The sequence below is a fragment of the Schistocerca americana genome, chromosome 3 (genome assembly GCF_021461395.2).
Source record: "Schistocerca americana isolate TAMUIC-IGC-003095 chromosome 3, iqSchAmer2.1, whole genome shotgun sequence".
Taxonomy (NCBI): domain Eukaryota; kingdom Metazoa; phylum Arthropoda; class Insecta; order Orthoptera; family Acrididae; genus Schistocerca; species Schistocerca americana.
The window spans coordinates 359,278,661-359,301,976 of NC_060121.1; the positions used below are offsets into that span (position 1 = coordinate 359,278,661).

Genomic DNA, 23,316 nt, shown 5'->3' on the forward strand with positions numbered 1-23,316 from the left:
ATTTATATTTTAACAGAAAGAAAACTATATTACTGCCACTCAAAAATAGTACTGGTGAACTGTTTTTTAGAGCTTTCAAAAGCTGGGAGTTATATGGTGTGTTATCAGTCGTCTGACATGAGGAAGCATTGAATCACAGTCACAGCAAAGGTGACCATGTTTACAACACTATGCAAACTGACCATGAATTAAAAGACCATCATGATGATCAAAATTCATGCTTTCACAGTTAAATTTCTATGTTTGGATAGATGACAGAAAATTTTTCTCTGTTTAATATATATGATAATCAGCGGGTCAAGGTGACTGTTGCTTGATGAGGGTTGTTAACAGTTGTCCAAAAAGGAAATGCATTGTTAGCCCTCAGATTAAATCTTTAATCAGTGTGAGAAGATAAAAAAGAAAAGTAATTGCAAATAAACTATTTTTAAGTCATTGTTTGGCTTTTGACAAGAATAGTTCACAATATAGTTTGTGATATGAAAAGAATCCATTTCCGCTCAGAAACAAAGTAACATCTTGCGTGTATGAAGTGTACCACTTTAAAGCTGACCAAATGCTTCAATATATCTTGACGTCTCTAGACTATCCAGTCTGAGAATATTAACAATACAGTCACTTCTTCATGAAGCCTTTAAAGTCATATTGACAATCTAATTTTGCCATTCTCTAAACAGCAGTAAAAATCAATAAAAACCATGCTAAAATTTCATTCTCACCATTAATAATACACAATGCAATAACATTGCACATTAAGTGAACTAAAGATTTCTGTACGAGTAATGCTCTTTATTTATTTTGCCTTATGTGTTATTAGTTATTTTCAATTGTAGAATCCTTTGGTTATTTTTTATGCTACTGAGTTCTGAAACTGAGTATTTATGGTTACGACTATAGTGTATTAATGTAGGTGGAATGATTGCATCCTGAAAAAATCCACACATATCTCACCAGTCAAGTAAAACCTACTGTCTTCACCCAATGTAATGGTGCAGGATTTTACTTTGTTTTACGCAGTCGCAGTTTACAAAATAACAGAACATGAAAGATAGAATTGCGTTAATTAGATTCTCTCTTGGTTCTTGTAGCATTTTCATTCAAAACTATTCAAAGAAAACACATGGACTCTCATATCACAGTGTAATGGAAAAACACACACAAACCATGAAGCTGTAGAGACAGCAGCCTAATTTATACCACATGAAAATGAGTCTCCTGCTTGTTCTTTCAAATAGGAAATAACATCTATTTTCACATGCATCTCTATACTTCTACAATATTTTTATTTATTTATTTTTAATCTGTGAGCACTCTGCATGCTGCTGATGTCAATAATTTGTTCATATTAAATTATTAATATTCAGGCATATAATAATATAATATGGTATTAAACTTAACAGTTAAATCATACAGATTTTCTTGCTAACTCACAATGAGTATAAGTTAAAATTTAAGTTCTTCTTTCACACAATCAAAGTCTTCCTCTCTGACAAAAAACTTTCTTTTTAAGCCCCTTTTGTATAACATTTATAAAAAAATTTTAATGTGGTAGTGTGTGCTTCTAGTGGTAGTGCCCTGAACAATTTAACTTGAAGGTATATATAACTATTGTGAGTCTTGCTCAGTCTAGCAAACAGCTGGTTGATAATTTCTTTGTGCCATGTATTATGATAATGAAATTAATGCCTTAATTTGTAGCTCTCTTGGTTTTCTATTGGGTGGACTAGGCAGCTAAGTACAAGTAATGATAGGACTGTCACAACAATCAGTTTCTTAAAAGGTGACCTACAGGCTATGTTGTTTCTAGAAACACCTGCTACACCCTTTCGCCACGTAAAAACTCTTTTTTTCCCAGTGGAGCTGCCCCAAAGCAGTATGCAGTATGTTATGTGGCTATGAAAAAATGCATAATAGGAGCTAAGCATCAAGTTTGTACTCATATATGCTCTCAGTTTACATAACAAGTATGTGATTCTAAGCTTACACCCACAAGTATAACAGACATACAACTAATGTTAGTGCTGTATAAATTACAGATTACATTTTCACATTTATTCTGATTTACAGTTAATCCATTGTCTTTAAAGCAGATAATGGAAATTCTTAGGTTGGTTTTGATTTGTTCCTTTAGGTCCTCTCCGTCATTTCCAGTGTCAGTGAAAGCGATATCATCAGCATTAAAAAAATAAATAAATAAAATAAAATAAAAAATACCAGATTTATACAGCATGATACTATACACTGTATTGAAATAAATTATACTAATTGCTGTCAATAACATTATTATTGCCTATTTGACACTTTAACACTTGGTCTATATCATTACAGTTTATCATGCATATGATCCATGGAGCATGAAACTAACCAACTAACTAACTTTACTGTCTTTCATACCATTATACTGACTGATTTGCCCACCTGGATAACAGCACTCATAAACTGCGAAACAGCCTTTGTTACATCAATCGCAGCCTTCACAAGTGTGCCCTGTTCCCTTGGACCACGGATTCCATCTTCCCCACCACTCTGAAAGTAAATGCATGGTGATAAATGCATGTCACTAGACTGCAAGAGTATGATTTTGATAACAAAATTATGATACTTTCTGGAATACCATACACTTTTTACTTAAATGTATACCATCACATAAAATAACTAAATCACAACTAATCTGTTTCTATGATCTACAACTGGTTGGAATTTAGAATAAGCAGGAAAAAGCAGAAGGTAAATCTGTTTCTGAAATCAGACAAATAAAGGATGTGTATGTAAAATATAAGCTGAACTATGTCACTATTAACTACATATAAAGGTACTTTGTATATAACAATACTAGAAATTTCTGGATGTAAAATATGTAAAATAAATGGAAGGCAACCACTCTTCTAAATCAGATCAATGCGTAGAGCACAGTATTGCCATGGCTATGGAAGCATGGATTTGAGTGTCATGTGGTTGTGTGTGTGAATGTGTATACTACTGCTAGTAAAAGAGCTAGTGGTTGAAAACTATTGTGATTGCTGCTTTCTGTTATGTGTTAGTGTGCTCCAAGCATCGACACACAATAGGTGACTGGTTGCCATTCCAATATTTTAAGTACTTTGTATGTCAATTTTAGGATTGTTAACTGTAGTGTAGAAAAAATACACTAAGTGGTAACAAAAATGCATGAACTCAACAATGTCAGTATGACTGATGTAATTACAGTACAGTACTACAAAACCAATTAAGGAAATAGAGGATTTCCTTCTAATCCACCTGAACATATCAATGGGCAGTCCACAATACTGATATGCTTCATTACACCTACATCTGGCAGAGTCACTGCGAATGGACCATCATTTGTCACTAGCATGTCATGTGGGTCCATCTGCCAGCCAATTTAAGGTCAAGTGGCTGTAGGCCCAGCCTCAGTACTGTTCAGTTATTAATGTGTTACTCTCCAAAGCAGACTGAAGTACTGATGGTGACTCTGCTGTACTACACTAATTATTCTTTACCCTCATTGATATACCGCTATTATGCAGTACTTCACTGGACAGAGATATACAGTCTAGTGACTCTTTTGCCACCAAGTTGTTTTCACCACCATAGTTCAAGTTGTGTGTTAAGTCTTGATTGTTTTCATTTTTAGTACTGGAAAATTCACAGTGTAGGTAACTTTTATGGACTATGTGTCATTCATTCTGCATTGCAGTGTATTCATCAAAGTGTTAATAAATGTCTTTTGTGATCAAAATTGAGGACTACAAGACATATACTTTCTTCTCTGTAAAGGATTGTAATCAAACATAAGATACGAAATTATACCAAAAGGATTTTACTTGTCTTCATCACGCTGCACCCCAGACTAACTAAGCCCTAGTACCTGTCAGATAATTAAGAAATGAAATACATTTATACACAACAATCTTTGACATTAATATAGAACAAGTGTTACACATTTCTTTTCTTCCACATTTCCTTCATAGGTTTTTGACAAAAACCTTTGGAACCATGCAATTCCATTTTGAGTGGTGGAAATTCCTTGGTATCTAGTGGGGTAATTCAGAGTTTGGATATGTCCTTCCAACTTCTTTGCACCCTGCATTATCTACCTTTAATTTACCAAAATAAGTGAACAGCCTTTTTGTCAGTCTGTTGGATGTAGTCACAGAAAGCTATTCTTCTTTTCCTAATCATGACTATAATGTTTTCAGTACAAGTATAAAGCATTATGAATTATTTTGAACTGTGTTTTCTCTTTAGCTGGTCCTAAAATTTGCCTTTATATTTTTCTTTCTATGGTTATCAATGTTTCCCCCATTGCCTTTTTGTTTATAATTAAATATTATGTAGCATAAAGTGTTTATGGGTGAATTACTGTAGTGTCTCAGTTTAGCATTTAGGAATATTGATTTCTTATTATGTACATCCTTAGTGAGGTAGTACACTTTTTTTCATCTTTTTAACTCTTGCTTTAATCGTTGCTTTTGCTGAAATGTCTTGTTCAGTTACTTCTCTTAGATATTTGAATTTGTTAGTTTCTCATTTTTCCATATTTACTTTTCAATATCTTGGAGAATGCTTTAATCTTTATCCTTGTTTTCTCAAAGGAGATTTGTAAGTCTGCTTTTTCAGCTGGTTCTTTCAGCAGTTCTATAGTCTGTTCCTTTAGACATGTAAGTTAGTATTATATGCCAAGGCAGGCAGAAGATGATAACATCATTGGTCACAATTCCTGATGGTCTCATTCTCACTGATGCTGGAATGCAGAGGAATACTGTGAGCATCAAGTCATGAATGTTGGCGACTATGGTACAAGGATGTGTCAATATGACACATGGAAGTTTGGGTAGATCTAGGTGTGTGTAGACCACCAAAATAGTTTAGGTGAGCACTTGGGATAAGTAGGAAATCCAGGGTTGAGCACCAGACTGGCTCAAATTTTCATATCTCACTAACAGATAGCGTATCTATACCCAATACATCCAATGTCAAGATTTCGCACCCAGAGAATTGATTTCAAATTAATTCTACAGTTCTCTCAGTCTTTCTGTATTTAGTTTTCATTATCTTGGGAGCTGCTTTTGTGATGGTCATGAATTTGATTTTCTCAAAGGAGATTTGTAAGCTGTTTTTTTTTTTCCAGATTATTCTTCCAGCAATTCTGTCTGTGTAGTGGCTGTTTCCGTTATTTCTGAAAAAATACTTAGGTTGTCTGGAAGTGCTAGACAGTCTATTTGTAGGTTGTTCTTTTTGTAACTTAACATAACTCCCTCATTGATTTGGCTTTCTTCGAATGACATTCTCTATTCCTTAATGATCTTTTTCTACAACACAATTAAAGAGCATTGGGAGAGACCATCTCCCTCCTTGACTCCAGATTTAATCTAAAAACATCTAGAATTTTCACCTCTAAATTTCACTTTGAAATAGGTGTTATTTAGTGTTTCACCATAATTTTTCTTTGTATTCCTAATAATTTTGGCTGTTTCCTTCCTGGTTTCAAGGAATATTGTCTGTTTTCCATATTTTTATCTTTATTATAATTTTGGCTGTTTCCTTGCTGGTTTCAAGGAATATTGTCTGTTTTCCATATTTTTATCTTTATTTCATTTTTGTCGTGCATTTTGTCTTCTTATGAATGTCAATTCTACCGCCATTTGATTTTGGTCAAAAGAATTGTTTCTTTTTCTATTTGAACAAATTATTGTTTCAGTTGTTCCCAGTTTTCTGGATTTCTGGTTTCCAGTTTACCACTAAAGTTTCTTCCTCGTTCGTGTTTTGCATGTTATATTTCAGAGTCCATGGTATGGCTTATCTCCTAGTTCTTCTTAAGTGGTAAATTAACTTTCATTACAGTGGTCAGAATCTAAATCAGCACTTCTTATTACCTTAACATCCTGGATTTCTTGGGAGGATTATCTAGATATTGCAACCTGATCTGCTCGGTCCAGTCCCATTAATGTGAACACTGCCTTTTTTGACGTCAAAGTGCAATATCCGGTCACAGGCAGCAGGTCCCAGCATTAGGAGTGAAGGGTATACAAAGTGTGTCAGGTGGGGGAGGGGGAGAGGGGGGCTGCAGAAAACAGTGCAGTCATTGTCATAATGCAGAACTGGAGCAATTTGTCTGCCATCCAACAGGGCATGATCATTGGCTTTCAGGTCATGTGTGGAAGCATTTGTGAAATTGCTAAGTTTGTAAACAGTTCGCATGCCACCATGGTTATTTGGTATTACCCAAATCCAGCATCGAGGAAACTGTGGTGCAGCAAAGCCATAGATAAAGGGTGAACAGTGGCTGTGGAGATGTGTATGGCCAAACAAATGTGAAATTGTTGAGCAACTGCCCACCCAGATGAACCAAGGGGCTACCATCAGTGTCTCGTCAATGACCATTCTGTAAATGTCTCTGTGTATGGGTCTCCAAAACAGGCACCTGGTTCATGCACCCATACTGACTGCTGTTTATTGGTGACAAAGGCTGGAATTTGCACATCAGCACTGCAAATGGATGTCCACTGATTGACCGATTGCTGACAGGTGGCCTATTCAGATTAATCATGTTTTATGCTCCATCTGATAGATGCCCGCTAGATCATGAGAAGGGTCCAGGCTTGATGAGGGAGCATTATGTGTTGGAAACGTTTTCATGGTATTCCCTGAGTGATCTCTTCATTCTTGAAGGCACAATGAAACAACACAAGTATTTATCTATCCTTGGGGAATGCATCCACCCATAAATGCAGTTTGTTTTTCCTCGGCATGATGGTATGTACCAGCAAGACAATGCAACATGTCACACAGCTCGCACTGTTTGCACGTGGTTTTGAAGAGCACCAGGATGAGTTTACTGTACTGCCCTGGCCACCAAACTTGCGAGATTCAAACCCAATAAAGAATCTGTGAGGCCATCTTGATAAGACTGTTCATGCAATGGATCATCAACCAATAAACCCAGTGAAGCTGGCCATCATACTGGAGTTGGCATGACTCTCTTCCTGCAGGTCTTCAGGTCTTGAAGCAGTCTGTACTGCAAATTATGGTTCTTCACTTACATTAATCTGAGTGGATAGTGTATTTGAAATTCACCTACACTGGAGTCTGGAACTCCACATTTTCCATTTTCTGGAGAGATGCTTATGGGCAATGTGTTTCATTACTTTTCTGGTTGTTCTGCCAAGTTCTATCAGTCTTTTATTGTTCCTTTTTTTATGAGCTGGCTAGTTCCCAGAAATGTTCTTGAATTTTTCCTCTGTCCAGTTGCGCATTAAAATCCCTCAGTCATATTGCAGTGTATTTATTTGAAATTTTTGTAATAATTTCTTCAACTTCTTCTCAATGTTCCTTCCTGTTTGTTTCTTGGGCTCTTTGATTTGTGCATGGCCAGTAACTACTGGATACACCCAGGGCCTGTGTTGGTGTGATGGTGAGAGTGTGCGTTTGTGTGGGAGGGTGAAAGAATCCAAGGTCTGCCCCCACCCCAGATGCTTTACTAAAAAGACATCAAATATCAAATGCAAGTTTTAAAATGTGCATTTATGATTTTGAATAGAAGGTCTGAGTACTGTGGGATAGTTTCAAAAACCATATACCCATATAAGTAGTGGTTAAATTAATGGAAAATATTAAGGTTTTCCATGTAAGGCCCAACCAATCCATCAGACACTGTAGCGTAAATAATATTATTATTACATATGAGCAAGTGTTGTAATATTCATAAACATATGTTAATTTCCATCAGTTGATACCAGGTTTTAATGTAAGTGTAAGTATCAGTCTAGTCTCCCAAGATGGAAAGCCTTATAAGAAAATATTGGATTGTCCTTTCACAGACTATCAGAAATCAGATGGTCTGCTAGGGTAGATTCTGTGTGTCCATTTTCTATGATATTGTCAGGATTACAAAGGTCAAGGCACATACTAGATTAAAGGCTGTGCAGAACTACTTGAAATTAATTCAATATCACTTGATGCCTTCAAAGTGGTACAAAGTATTAGCTGCATTCAAGACACATAATGTAGTGCTTCAAGCAAGGGAAGCCACAACAGATATGGGAACCAACAACAGATGTTTACAGTGTCAATATTAAGAGTCTAGTGGGACAATTAAATAGATTAAGAAGTAGACAGAAACTGTTTATGCAGAAAGTTGCAGGCTAGCAAACAATATTGGAATCTCACCTGACTGTATGTAACAATTTGCAACACAGAGAAACAGATGGGCCGTGCAGGATTGGCCGAGTGGTCTAAGGTACTGCAGTCATGGACTGTGCGGCTGGTCCCGGTGGAGGTTCGAGTCCTCCCTCGGGCATGGGTGTGTGTGTTCGTCCTTAGGATAATTTAGGTTAAGTAGTGTGTATGCTAAGAGACTGATGACCTTAGATTTCACACACATTTGAACATTTTGAGAAACAGAGGAAAAATGCTTTGTAGATGAAACAGCAGGAGAGGTTTTAAACCTGAGCCTGTAGGTAACTTAACTATAAAGTATGCTGCCATAGACAACATAAGGAACACGTTTGGATTCTTATAGAACTGTGTAAGCTTAGACAATTATAAACTATCAGAGTGCTTAGGAAACCTGGCATCTTTGTGTGTCATAGAAGTTCATAAGCAATATTTGAAAGAAGGAAATTTTGTGGTTGAAAAGATTCATGTAGCTAGTTATGAGTCTAAGCTACTTCCTCCTCTGTACCTTTTCAATGCTATTCACAATTGAAGTTTTTATAACACAGGCTATTTCCACACGTAATAGTAGCTTTATGGATTTTCTGCACTTTCCCTATTTTTGTTGCCCAAGCAGAGTGGTCATTCAGGTTTCTTGCAAGAGCTAGGAACAAATTGTTTGGAAAATACAATGGGGCAAGAGTGGTTTGTTGGATTAGCTCTGGTCACAATAGAGTCAGAGCTATGCCATTCATTAGATTGTACTAAAATTATAAAATAGTTCACATCTGAAAAAGCTAGAAAGAAAGTGTTACTTTGTAGCATTCCAAATGACTGTAGGCATTAAAAACCATTTCTTAAAAAATGCATTTTTTTTATTTGTTTTACATAAAAATTTTCTGTCTTAATAAAAAAAATCGAAGTTTAAAACAAAAAATTTGGGAAAGGGGCCTAAGAATGCTTATGCAAGGCCCAAAAATCCTAGCGCCAGTCCTGTACAGAACTTATTTGTGCATCTAAGGAGAGCATGCATATTTCGCCTAAAAGAAGAGCATGCATATTTTGCCATCAGGCAACTGGGAATCTATTATGGAATCTAGAATTCTGCTGTTGACAATGGAGGCTGTTCCTAAATTTGGGATATTTTTTATAATCCTTTTCATACTTTTCCTATGACAGTTTTATAGCCCTCTGATTCAAAGGTCTGCTTATAGGTAAATTTTTGTTTCTTGTACTGCTGCAATGAGTATGTTGTGTTTAGTGTGAATGTCTATCATCTGTTTAAGTTCCTTGGTTTCCAGAAATGAATTTGATAACTGTTGCAAAGAAATTCCTCTTTTTGTGCTCAATTTTCTTCTGCCTGTTCCCAGATAGCTCAGTCTTTTCAGCCTGTTGATGCAAGTTCCCCAGAATCAAATAACTTGCTTGTGCTGCTTATGGCAAAACACCAGCATGGCAGCAGATGTTGGACAATAACTACCCAGAGAAGTCTTCTGTGTTTGAGTTTTTCTAGTTTTTTATGTCATTTTATATCATACAAATCATGTTCTAACAGTTGAACAGTGACAGATGGTGGTTATGCAAACCAAATTCAGTAACATACATAAATTACAGTAATTTTGCTGCCTTAATGACACAATTTAGTTAACATCCAGCCTGTAATAAATGCATTCTCAGACCCTGATAATCAATTAACCATTATAGGTTATATGACTACTCAAAACTAAATTTTTGAGAAAGGAAACTGAGCACTTAATGATTTTGTAACTGAAAACTTGAACAAGAACCATTAGAATATCAGCTGGAGTGATTTATCAACATTACATGTCATTTATAAATTGAACACTTATATGTCCAAACCCATGAATGATTGAGACAACACATTAAAAAGAACAGACACTAACTGTCTAGGTGGTGTCACAAATCCAGAATTGATCTCAGAAAGTGAAACTAACTTTGCACAGGAGGTGCCACAAACCAAGACATGCCAACATAAGGGTTCGGGCATACCACAGTCTAGCACATACAGTCATGATACTCACTGCAGTGGAAGTTTTAACTGTCTGACAATTGGAACGACACTAGTCCCCTCGCTGTAAGAAAGTCAGCAATTAGATTAATGTCAGTTTTGTTTGAATTAATCCTGAGAGCCAGAGCTGGGCTTAAATAACAGTCCACCAACACAGTTCAGTCATTTCCTAGTATTTATTGGACTGCTACAGCATTACTGGAGCTGACCTCAGTCATGAACTTCACTTATGATGACTTGCTTTGGACTATCTAGGTTACTGAACAGATGCACAGAACCGTAGGCATATCTGTTGTTGGTATGCTGTAGAATTTTGGAATATGTTTTTTGCTCATATATTATAACATTTCTTACGACCACTCCTCTGTAGAAATAAAACTCCTCTGTAGAAATAAACAAGCTTTCCACAAGGATCATTGAAACCCAGCTTGCTCTGTTCATCTATGAGACCTAGAAAGTGGTGGATACCAACGCCCTTCAAGCCACATTCCTCAAATTTCAGAAGATGTTTCAATGCAGTTCCACACTGCTGCCTAATGAATGAAATATGAGCCTAAGGAACATCAGTCCAGCTGCATGATTGGTTGCAGAGTTTGTAGTAAACGGAACACAGCATGTTATTCTTAAAATAGAGAAATCTTCAGATGTAAAAGTGCCTTTGGGCATACTACATTCTAATGTAGTTAGTCATGATACTCACTGCAGTGAACGTTTTTATTATCTAACAGTTGGAATGACACTAGTGCCGTAGCTGCAAGAAAGTCAGCAAATTGATTAATGTTTGTTTTTAATTATTTTTCTACTTAATTAATGAAACAGTTATTATATTTTTGCATTCCAAGCATTAATAAAATATCAGGAGACATGAATGATCATGAAATAAATATAAAAAAACAAATCTCAATGGTTCAGTGACATGAGCTACAACTTAATCATAAAGAAATATTTCTGAACATGTGTGTAATTGCTATCTCCTGGAAACCAATAGAATATAAACATATTTCATGCATGAGAAGCATGTGTTTCTGTTGTTTTCTATTCTTATTATGACTGGCTCTTTTCTTTATATGTAACAATTTTGTAGAGTGTCTTAAGATTTGCACATCTTACACTTTACTTGATTTTCTAATATGCATATATTTTTGTAAATGTGATTACTTTTGCTTTAAAAGTGAATGTGTTGAAGATTCTACCTGTTTGTGGCTCAGATGTAGCAACAACTGTGAAATTGCATAAAAAGTTCTTGATTTACTTGTCGCGTCAAATTTGGATAAAATTCCGAGCTTTTGATGACTACCTCCGTCATCTTCGTCAGGGGTAAAATTGACTGTCGTGGACCAGTGAGGCTTCTGCTTTTATAAGCAGTGGACAGCTTCTCATCGGCTGGATAATGTCACAGTGAAAAAGGTTCGTACGGAGGTGGCGGCCTCTACGTCCATAGATTTTGTTTGCGCACTTTATCCAGTGTTGCTTGCAGCACCATCCATCGCAACAGACGGAGAACTGCAAGGAATGTAAGAAGTGTCCCTCTGCACTCTTTCTTTATCAACTGCATGCTTCCATGTATTGCTGAGTGCATATCCGGAGTCTCTGTGAATGATAATCTCAGCCTGAGAGTACCAGGAATTTACAGCATTCCTTGCAAGTGTGGCAAAAATTACGTGGTCCAGTCTATAAAAACTGTTGCCAATCGCTATGTGGAACATCAGCATCACCTGAAATACAGGTATCTAGAAAAATCATCAGTGGCTGAGCACAGTTTGATAAATAAACATAAGATTTTATTCGATGAAACAAGAATACTTGCTCACGCTTCAAACTATTGGGACTCTGTCATCAGGGAAACAATTGAAATTAGACTACGTGAAAATAATTTCAACAGAGACTCTGGATATGCACTCAGCAATGCATGGAAGCACGCAGTTGATAAAGAAAGAGTGCAGAGGGAGACTTCTTACATTCCTTGCAGTTCTCTGCCTGTTGCGATGGATGGTGCTGCAAGCAACACTGGATAAAGCACGCGAACAAAATCTATGGACATAGAGGCTGCCACCTCCATACACACCATTTTCACCGTGACTTTATCCAGCCAATGAAGAGCCATCCACTGCTTATAAAAGAGGATGCCTCACTGGCCCACGACAGTCAGTTTTACCCCTGACAAAGATGACGGAGGTAGTCATCAAAAGCTCGGGATTTTATCCAAATTTGACACAGCAAGTAAACTAAGAACTTTTTATGTAAGGACTCCATCGCAAAAGACTTCATAGTCAATTGTGGAATTGGTTTTCTGTGTGTTGGGAAACAGTTTTATTACATAGTATTATCAGTTGTTTTCCCTTCAGCTACAGTTGTGGTGGTGTATTTGGTGCATTAAATAATGTAGGTATTGCATTCCTCGCAAGTTTCCTGCATTCCACGTCCATTGACCTGATTGGAATTGTAGCAAATGAAACTCCACATCATTCTGCAAAAGTTCAGGTCATCTACTGTTTACCAGTCTTTTTTTCTTAAAAGAGAACAACAGTCTTCAGTAAATATGTTTGTGCCACAAGAGGATTGTACATAGACTGTCCAGTAACATACCATTTCATAATTCCCAAGATCCTTAGAAAACTAAATAAATACAAATGTTGTGCCATTTTTAGTCATTGCTGATTTTTATGGCACTACATATGCTCCCTGTTGTAGCTACTAGGTTAAAATCAACAAAAACAACACCAATCACACTCCTCTGATATCATATGCAGAAGTGTAGCACCCTTTCTGCTTTGAGTACTGCCGTTGCAGTGTATTACAAATAATTATTTAAATAAGAATCTTTATAAATGGAATAAAAAGTATAAAATAATTTTTCCTTACCCCATGAAGATAGTCCTGAAAACTAGCAACTGTAAATTTTTACTAGCAATAACAATACTTGTAAAACTGAAAATGAAAACACTGGGTGCATGCAACAGATAATTGATGCATGAATAGTTCAACTAAGTCACTAGCAATTTTATTGCATTATGAATGCTCTGAACTGTTTTGTGGTTTTACTCATCAACAGCTATTCTTTATACTCCTTGGTGTTACCTAGTGCATGTGCCCCATGTTTTTAATTTGAAATTTTAGAAATAATGTCATAGCTATTAAATATTCATGAGCACAGGTTTTTGGGACTACCTATATGAGTTAGGATCTGTATGGGGCTAGGAGAAATTATTTTACACTTTTTTTAATCCATTTTAAAAACTTGTTGAATTAAAAAGTTTTTGTGTTTAAATAATTATTTTCTGGTTGTCTGTTTGTGTGTGTGAAATTGTTCACTAATCTTCAAGTACTCTGATGAGATTACAACAGAGGCACAAGGTAAATTTCAGATTAATTGGAGTTCCTGCTCGCCTAAGTGAACCAATGTACTGCTTCCTCCTATGCACATCTCACAGGGGACCATAAAGGTAAAAATTACGAGGGTTTTGAGTTCACATAAAGAGTTACCAGTAATCATTCTTACCATGAGACATTTGTGACTGGAACAGGAAAAGACTGAAGTAGCAGTGACAGACAGAGTATCCTAGGCAACACAACAGGCATGAGAGGGAGTTAATATTGCATTATCATCCACTTATGAGCTATGTTGAAAGTTTCAGTTCTCTAGCTCACTGGGAAGTTAGTTTAAAATCAATTTCAAAATATATACCAAACAGACAGACAGATGGACAGACAGACAGGAAAACAAAGTACCCTCCACCACACACCAGACAAAAGAGTGAATTAATATTGTATTTTCATCCAGTTTTGAACTATGTTGAAAGTTTCAAGTCTTTAGTTCATCAGGAAATTAGTTTGAAGTCAGTTCCAGAATCTGTACTGAACATACACAGAGAAAAATGAAGTACTCTCCATCACATACCAACCATGAAAGTGAGTTATTATAACATTATCATAAAGTTCTGAGCTATGATCCGCTTCTGAGCTATGCTGAAAGTTTCAAGTCTCTAGTTCATTAACTGCAAAATGTGCACGGAACAGACAAACAGACAAGAAAGTGACCTAATAGAAACATATTAAAATGAGCAGCAGTGTAGTGACTGTATGTGCTGGACTGTGGGCATACCCAAAGGGAGTGTTATAGGACCATTACTTTGTAAAAATACATATAAATGCCCTTGTGGATAACTTCAGAAGATCCATAGAGCTTTTTGCTTACACTGTTGCATATAACAAAGTTGCAACACTAGAAAATTGTAGCAAAATTCAGGAACACCTGCAAAGGATTGATACTTGGTGCATAGATTAGCAGTTAAGCCTCATATGATTACAAGATTGCAAACAATCACTGTGAGCAGTTGCATTCATAAAACATCTACGAATATGAGATTCAGAGTGGAATGAACACACAAAACTGATCACAGGTAAGGCAGATGACAGACTGAGATTTATGGGATCAAGCCTCAGGAAATGTTGGCCACCCACAATGGAGATGGCTTACAAAACCTTTCTTCAGCCAATACACAAATTTTGCTTGTCAGTATGGGATTCTTACAAGATCACAGGAGAAGTAGAGAAGATCCAAAGAAGAGCACTGCAGTTTGTTACAGGTTCATTTAGTAAGAACAAGAGTATCACAAAGATGCTCAGCCAACTCTTGTGGTAGATGCTACAAGAGAGATGCTGTGCATCACTGTGTGGTTTCTTGTTAAAATTATGAGAGTGTACGTTTCTAGAACAGGCAAACAACATATTGCTCCCTCCTATGCATATCTCACAAAAAAACCATGAAGATAAAATTAGAGAGAGTCAAGCTCACACACATGCTTACCACCAACCATTCTTCCTGAACAATGTTCAAGAATGGAATAGGAAAGGGGTGAAGCAACAGTGGTGCACAAAGTACCCTTCGCCACACCCAATGAGGTGCCCTGCAGAGTGCAGACATAGATTTATAGATATAAAATATTGATTACTCAGTTTTTAACTCAATCATACCTATTCAAAATCCCCCCCCCCCCCCCAAATCCATAATCAAGGGAGACTGAGGCATGTCGCTGCACTTTTGTAATAAAGATCTCCATGGGAAATTATATTGGTTTCCTCCAATGCAATGTAGGAAGAGGATAAAATGGCCCCAACTTTGGCTGGTCTCTAGATGAAAAGAGGACACTCATATCCGCAATTTAATAGGTAACTAGGACAATAAACGTAAAGGTTAAATTACATGTCTAAGAAGTATATAGGTAAAACTGCCAAATGTGTTTTGTTATAGTACCATGATGAAATAAAAAATTAGTACACACCAGATCTGCTCCTGGATCAATACTTCCTGCATCTGGCTGGAGGGCAGATGAGAAAAGACCCTGAAACAAATAAAAAATAAGAGTGTGCCTGGTTGTAGTCATGTAAAAATAAAAATGAAATATTATCTCCTTTATATTCATGCAAATGAGATACTGAACATTTGAAAAAAATAAAAAAAGTGAGAAGAAGAAGATGTTGATGACAATGACAATAACGATGACAATGATGATTATGAGGAAAGTTCATTAGTAATGGTGGAAGTAAAAGGCAACAAGTAGCTATAAATAAAATTGAGGGCAAAATGGAACTTAAATAATTTCAGAGAATTAAGAGGTATGGACATTGCATAACTGCCAGGGAAATGAAAGAAGGATGAAAATACATGGAAAAGAAGAGAGGAAGGAGAATATTCATTAACTAAGAATTCTGAAATGGAAAAAGCACCAGTAAGATGACTACATATGATGAAGTAAGCAAGTAAAAAGGTGGAAAATTTAACATGGATATTGAACAATGGAAACTCCAGTTTGGTATATCAACAATATAAGGAAAAAGATAGACTGCTACTCACCATAAAGAAGACACAATTAGCTGCAGTCAGGCACAATGGAAAGACTTGTTATAAATTCGGCTTTTGGCCAAAGCCTCTTTCAGAAATGGAAACACACACACATTCGTGCACACAATCTAGCACACCTCACACACACATGACCACTATCTCCAGCAGCTCAGACTTTAATGCAACAGTCTCGTTGAATGGAAATGGAAATCTTGAGGGGTTGGGGAAGGCAAAGAGATACCAGGTTGCAGGTGGGAAAGGGAGAGAGGAGAGCTGTTTGGTGAAGCATGCTGGGGCTAGAAGGAGGTATGACAAGATTGTCAACAGGTGCAGTGTTGGGAGGCTGCAGGGTGGAGGTTGTTGGGGGTAGGGGGGAGGGAGGGAAGGTGGGAATGGGGGATGGAAAATGAGAGGAGGTGGGAAGGGGAAAGATGGGTGAGTGAACTGGCAGAGGGCGGCACACAAAGAGGATGAGGGAATGTGAATAGGGAGGACATGATAGGCCAGAGAGGGTGGGAACTGTAGTATGGAGGGTGTGGGGATAGAAGATTACCATTATAGTGAGCTGAGCCCAGGATAATTTTGGGAGTTGAGAATGTGTTGTAAGGATAACCCCCATCTCCAGAGTTACCCTGAGGCACAACATGCAGCTAAACATAACATGTTTGATTTCAATAGTTACTTCCCAACCTGGGCCATTTGATGCTCCCCTCCACCACCAGCTTATCTGAATTGTGCACATGGCAGTTATCCTTACAACACATTCTCCGCTCCTGAAATTATCCCAGCATCAACTTATGGTAACCTACTGTCCCTGCACCCTCCATCCTATAGTTTCCACCCACTCTGTCCTATCATCTGCTCCCTATTCACGTCTTTATAGACCAAGATAAGTTTAACCAGATAAATGCTCAGCCTGTTGAGAATGGTCTTTCTGATCATGGTGCACAGCTAGTTACAATATATGACATAGCTCCATTCAGCAATACTAAACAGTCCTCCAAAGTAGTACGATCAGTCAACGATTTAACAATTGCAAATTTCAGGGAAAGTCTACAGCAGTTAGACTGGGATGAAGTGTACCGTGAACCTGATGCCACTTTAAAATATAATTTATTTCATGACATTTTTGTAAATACATTTGAAAACTGCTTCCCCAAGAAAAGAGTTAAATATACTCATAAGAAACCTTGTAACAAACCATGGCTTACTAAGGGTATAAAAATATCTTTTAACCGGAAAAGGGAAATGTATCTGACAGCAAGAAAGAGTAGTGACCCAGAAACTATTAAACATTATAAAAACTACTGTGTTATATTAAGAAAAGTTATTAAAAATCCAGAAGTATGTGTATCATGTCTTGAAATCAGCAACTCTGATAACAAAATTAAAACAATTTGGAATATTATTAAAAGAGAAACAGGTCAGCCAAGAGCACAGGAAGTCAGTATTACCATCAAATTGAATGAAAAATTTATGAACAAAAAGTCAGAAGTTGAAAATATTTTTAATAATCATTTTCTAAATGTTGTGGATATAGTAGGATCCAGGTGTTCATTAGAAGATGCTAGGCTGTTAATGGAAGAGGCCATACCTATGCAATTTGATACAATTGAAATCTCACCCACTTCTCCCTCTGAAATTAGGAAAATAATAAACTTGCTTAAAAGCAAAAACTCACATGGAATTGATGGCATTTCCAGCAAAATACTAAAAGCTTGTTCTCAACAGATAAGTAAGATTCTCAGCCACGTGTGTAATAGCTCTCTGGAACAGGGCATTTTACCTGATAGACTGAAATATGCTATTGTTATACCTTTGCATAAAAAGGGGGATAGATCTGATGTCAACAATTACCATCCAATCTCCCTTCTAACAGCTTTATCCAAAATTTTTGAGAAAGTAATGTATTCAAGAGTAGCTTCACATATCTGTAAAAATGATGTACTAACAAAATGTCAGTTTGGTTTCCAGAAAGGTTTTTCAACAGAAAATGCCATATATGCTTTCACCAATCAAATTTTGAATGATCTGAATAATCAAACACCACCCATTGGGATTTTTTGTGATCTCTCAAAGGCTTTTGATTGTGTAAATCATGAAATTCTGCTAGACAAGCTCAAGTATTGTGGCATGAGTGGGACAGTGCACAAATGGTTTAATTCACACCTAACTGGAAGAGTGCAGAAAGTTGAAATAAGCAGTTCTCATAATATGCAAAGATCAGCACATTCCTCAAACTGGGGAACTATCAAGAATGGGGTTCCACAAGGGTCAGTCTTGGGTCCTTTGTTGTTCTTAATATATATTAATGACTTGCTATTCTATATTCATGAAGAGGCAAAGTTAGTTCTCTTTGCTGATGATACAAGTATAGTAATCACACCTGACAAACAAGAATTAACTGATGAAATTGTCAATAATGTCTTTCAGAAAATTACTAAGTGGTTCCTTGTAAACGGACTCTCACTGAATTTTGATAAGACACAGTACATACAGTTCCATACAGTAAATGGTATGACGCCATTAATAAATATAGACCTTAATCAGAAGCATATAGCTATGGAAGAATATTCAAAATTTTAGGTGTGTGCATTGATGAGAGATTAAAACGGAAGAAACACATTGATGATCTGCTGAAACATTTGAGTTCAGCTACTTATGCATTAAGGGTCATTGCAAATTTTTGTGATAAACATTTTAGTAAATTAGCTTACTACGCCTATTTTCACTCATTGCTTGATATGGCATCATATTTTGGGGTAATTCATCACTGAGGAATAAAGTATTTATTGCACAAAAGTGTGTAATCAGAATAATAGCTGGAGTCCACCCAAGATCATCCCGCAGACATTTATTTAAGGATCTAGGGATATTCACAGTAGCTTCTCAGTATATATACTCTCTTACGAAATTTGTTATTAACAACCAATCCCTATTCAAAAGTAATAGCAGTGTGCATAACTACAATACTAGGAGAAAGGATGATCTTCACTATTCAAGATTAAATCTAACTTTGGCACAAAAAGGGGTGAATTATACTGCCACTAAAGTCTTTGGTCACTTACCAAATAGTATCAAAAGTCTGACAGACAACCAACGAGTATTTAAGAAGAAATTAAAAGAATTTCTGAATGACAACTCCTTCTACTCCATAGAGGAATTTTTAGATATAAATTAAGAAAAAAAGAAAAAAAACAACAAACAAAAAAATTATTAAAAAAATAAAAATATAAAAAAAATAAAAAAACACAAAAAATAAAAAAGTTGTTATATTAACTTAAGTATGTTGTTAAATTAACTTAATTATGTCATGTATTGGAAAATTTGACTCGTTCCACATCATTATGAAATATCATATTCATGATCCATGGAACTAGTATTAATCTAATCTCTAATCTAATCTAATCTCCTCACCCTCTTGGTGTGCCACCCTCTGCCAATGTTCCCACCTGTCTTTCCCCTTTCCCCTTCGCGGCTCCTCTCCTTTTCTGCTCCCTATTCACCACCACTCCTCTTCCTGGCCCCCTCCAACTCCCACCCCACAGCCTCCCATGGTTGTACCTGCTGACAATCTTGTCATACCTTCTTCTAGTCATAGAATGCTTGGCCAGACAGCTCTCTCCCCCAACTCATACCATGCTATCCCTTCCCCTTCCCTGCCCCATCCAGTTTGCCGCTTCCATTCAAAGTGACAGTTGCGTACTGGTCTTAGCTGCCGGAGATGGCAATCAGGAGTGCACAATAAGTGTTTGCTTATGCAAATGAATGTATGTGTGGTCCATTTTTGAAGGAGACTTTGGCCAGAAGCTAAATGTGAAACAGTCTTTTTGTTGTACCTGACTACAATGCAGTGTGTCATCTTTGTGGTGAGTAGCAATCTATGTTTTTTGTTATATTGTTATCATGGATATTAAAATCAGAGAGGTAGTTATCAGCAACGACTGATCCTATTTACTTTGGTTACTTTCAGTACTTACTGTTTAAGAGATAATTGGAAATAATTTCCATACTTTGCATATTCATTCAACATTTAAATACTACACTGCTTTGGAGCACCACACTCTGACGTTTCACTCCCTCAGTCTGGCCAACATAATTTAAAACAGAGACAAAGAGGCTTTCACTGAACAGACTAGCATGGAGAGCAGCATCAAACCAGTCTTCACCCTGAAGACTACAACAACAACAACAACAACAACATGCTACTATTTTCCCTGCATCAAATAGGCTATTATGGTGCACGTTGGGCTACAGTGCTTACAGTTTCACATGGTTCCACTATTTGCTTGAGAATACCTTGCAACTAGTAACAAGCAATTAAAATTTAATTTTGATCCTGAAAAAAGTCAATAATAGGGCCTCCCTTTCTCAGAAATTTTGTGATTTCTGTGAGCTGGCTTTGAGGGATTGTGATGGGAGCAAAGGGTCAGATAATCTACTTACAGTATTTTAAGGGTCTAAGAAAATAAACCACTGAAACAGACTACTGATATACCATAAAAAAAGCATTTATCTTTTAAAGCCACTTCCATAACAGTATAAAACGAACTATTCCTATGCTTGATGAAATCTGACAGAGAAATAATTTTATACGAAACTAAATTATCAGTGCTGTATGTGTCAGTACCAATGCTTCATTTGCTTATGGACATGTTCATTATGCAAATCACCTACTAAGGCATGACAATGCTGCCTCTAAGGTTCAAAGATATTTACTTAGTTTCACTTCAGAAGTCAATTAAATGAGAGAAAGTCTAGAATTCTACAAAAAAGAAAATCTAACAAGTAAAAATTGATTCACAAATGAGAGTAGAAATTACCAGAGAAGTATGTGACATTATTCTGACTCAAAAAATGAATCTACACTTCCAGTTCACAGTTCATCCTTGTGTATTTTCGCTGCTGCAGAAATTAATTTTGATAAATTTACTATCATGTTCCGTGCTCCCTAAGACGCCGATCAATTGCTTTGAACATCTTCCTGTTGGGACACCTTCATTCTGGAAATCTGTCTTGATACAATTGTACCGCACCACAGCTATTGCCCCGTGCTAATCCATACATCAAATGGGCATCTGCCAACTCCGCAGTTGTAAACATTGCTCTGACTGCAAAACCACGTTCATGATGAACACTGACCTGTTGGTGCTACATACTGATGTGCTTGATGCTAGTACTGTAGAGCAATGAGTCACATGTCAACACAAGCACCAAAGTCAACATTAACTTCCTTCAATTGGGCCAACTGGCGGTGAATCGAGGAAGTACAGTGCATACTGACGAAACTAAAATGAGCTCTAACATGGAAATTAAGCATTTCTGGACACATGTCCACATGACATCTTTTCTTTATTTGTGTGTGAGGAATGTTTCCTGAAAGTTTGGCCATGCCTTTTTATAACGCCCTGTAGAGGGTTCAAAAGGTTCCACTCCTTACAAATGAGTGTGTTACCCTCATTATTTTTAATATAAGTTGCTCAGTCAATATTATTTGCTGGAAGTATCTGCCATAGCAGTGTTTCAAGCTCAGATGTATGTGAAATGATGCAATGGTGGTTACCACCACATGCCACCATAAACCACAAGCAGTAGCTTTGTTTTCACAACTATCAATCGTTTCACCACAGAACACTTTTTCTCTGTGTCTTGGCAAGCAGGACAAAAGTTCACTTTCTGGGCAGGCTACACATGAGGAAGGGATTGAGGGCTTGGTTAGGAACTATGAAGGAAGGTGGAAATTATTTAATAAGCTGTCTAACCCACTTTAGTCAATAATGCAGGACACTGATAAATTATCTCTAGACACAAGTGATCAGATATTAGACCTGTTCAGACTGACAGCTCATTTGCAGAATCAGGCTGAGCCACTACAACTTGCCAACTCCATCATCTTTCAAATTATCTGTCCCTTAACTCAGGGAAAATCAAGCAGAATTATTATGGAAGCTCTTGACAAAGGGGAATCATTGAGCATGTTCTGCAAAAGCTTTCTGGATATGTTGGCCTATAGCCTTGGTATATCAGTAGTAGAGGAAGTCAATAATGCTTTTGAAGGCATGCACATGGAGGACTGGATATGTATCCCTTTCACTAGTAAACCTGAAACATTCACTGAAATTGAAAAGCCAGTGGCAGTCATCAAAAACATCCATTTTTGTGATGAAAAGTATGGCAGTAGTCAGTATAGCTTATAGCCACTTGTAAGTGGGAATGCTCCACAGCAAAGTGTGTAAGCCGAGGGCACCCACCAATAGGACATGTTTTTGATGAATCAATGAGGCCACTTATTCTGTTTTGTTTTGTTTTGTTTTAGGGTGCAAAAAACAACTAGGGTCATACATGCCCAAGTCAGAACCATAGAACACTAACGAAAAAAGGAGTTAAAAATGAATACATATTAAGCCCAAGCGATGGTAGGAAAGACAGGTAAAAACAGCAACTTGGAGAATGGTCCATAAAATACGGCATAGAGAAACTGAAGTTCTGAACTAAAGATTAAATGTCCTGCTATGGTGAATAAAAAGTAAAATGTGCTTGACAGACCATGTGCTGTTCACTAAAATGGCCAGTAACTCAGATGGCAAACATAAATGAGAAAGTAAGTGGTTAAAAAAAGAGCATTCTGTCAGGAAGTGCTGAACTGTTAGAGGTTGAGGGCAATGAATGGTGGGGGAGCACCACATAACAAATGGCAAGAGGGCCGAGAGTAGGTCGTCCAAGCTGATGGGAGGGGCTTAATCACCCAGAGCTTGTTCACATGAGGAGGACAAGGGATGCCAAAGTGACACCACCTGCTGACAGATGGAAACATGAAGATCATTGGAGGGAGTGGAAGAACTAGCTGGCCGAGGTACAATAACTGCAGCCTTGGCAGCAGAATCAGTGGCCTTGTTCCCCATCAGACTGACATGACCTGGAACCCATATAAACATCACAGTGGCTCCATCAAGAGTGAGCAAGTGATAGCTTTCCTGTACCCGTTGCACTAAGGGATGGATGGTGAACAGCACACTGAGACTCTTAAGGGCACAGAGAGTCAGAGCAAATGACACAATTGAAAAGCCTATGTCGCCAGGTGTACTGCATGACATGATACAGTGTGAAGAGCTCTGCTGCAAATACTGAGCAGTGTTCCAGAAGCCAATAGCAAAACACATCGGTGCCAATGATGAAGGCACACCCGGCACCACGGTGAGTCTGAGAGCCATCAGTGTACACAAAGGTACTATCGTGAAGTTCTGTGTGAAAGTTGTGAAATTTATGGTGATAGAGTGAGGTTGTAGTAGTG

The 23,316-nt window shown here is 37.2% G+C and overlaps 1 protein-coding gene across 3 annotated transcripts in view; it reads right to left on the bottom strand.

Annotated features, from left to right (window-relative positions):
- The window catches only part of LOC124605502 (mucin-17-like), a 208,214-nt gene that overhangs the window by 16,929 nt on the left and 167,969 nt on the right, over positions 1–23,316 (bottom strand). For all 3 annotated transcript variants that reach the window (XM_047137232.1, XM_047137234.1, XM_047137231.1), the window contains 2 exons: positions 15,466–15,525; positions 2,419–2,526 (listed from right to left, as the gene is read on the bottom strand). In XM_047137232.1, coding sequence (XP_046993188.1) covers positions 2,419–2,526; positions 15,466–15,525 — 168 coding nt within the window. The remainder of the gene's footprint in view (positions 1–2,418; positions 2,527–15,465; positions 15,526–23,316) is intronic.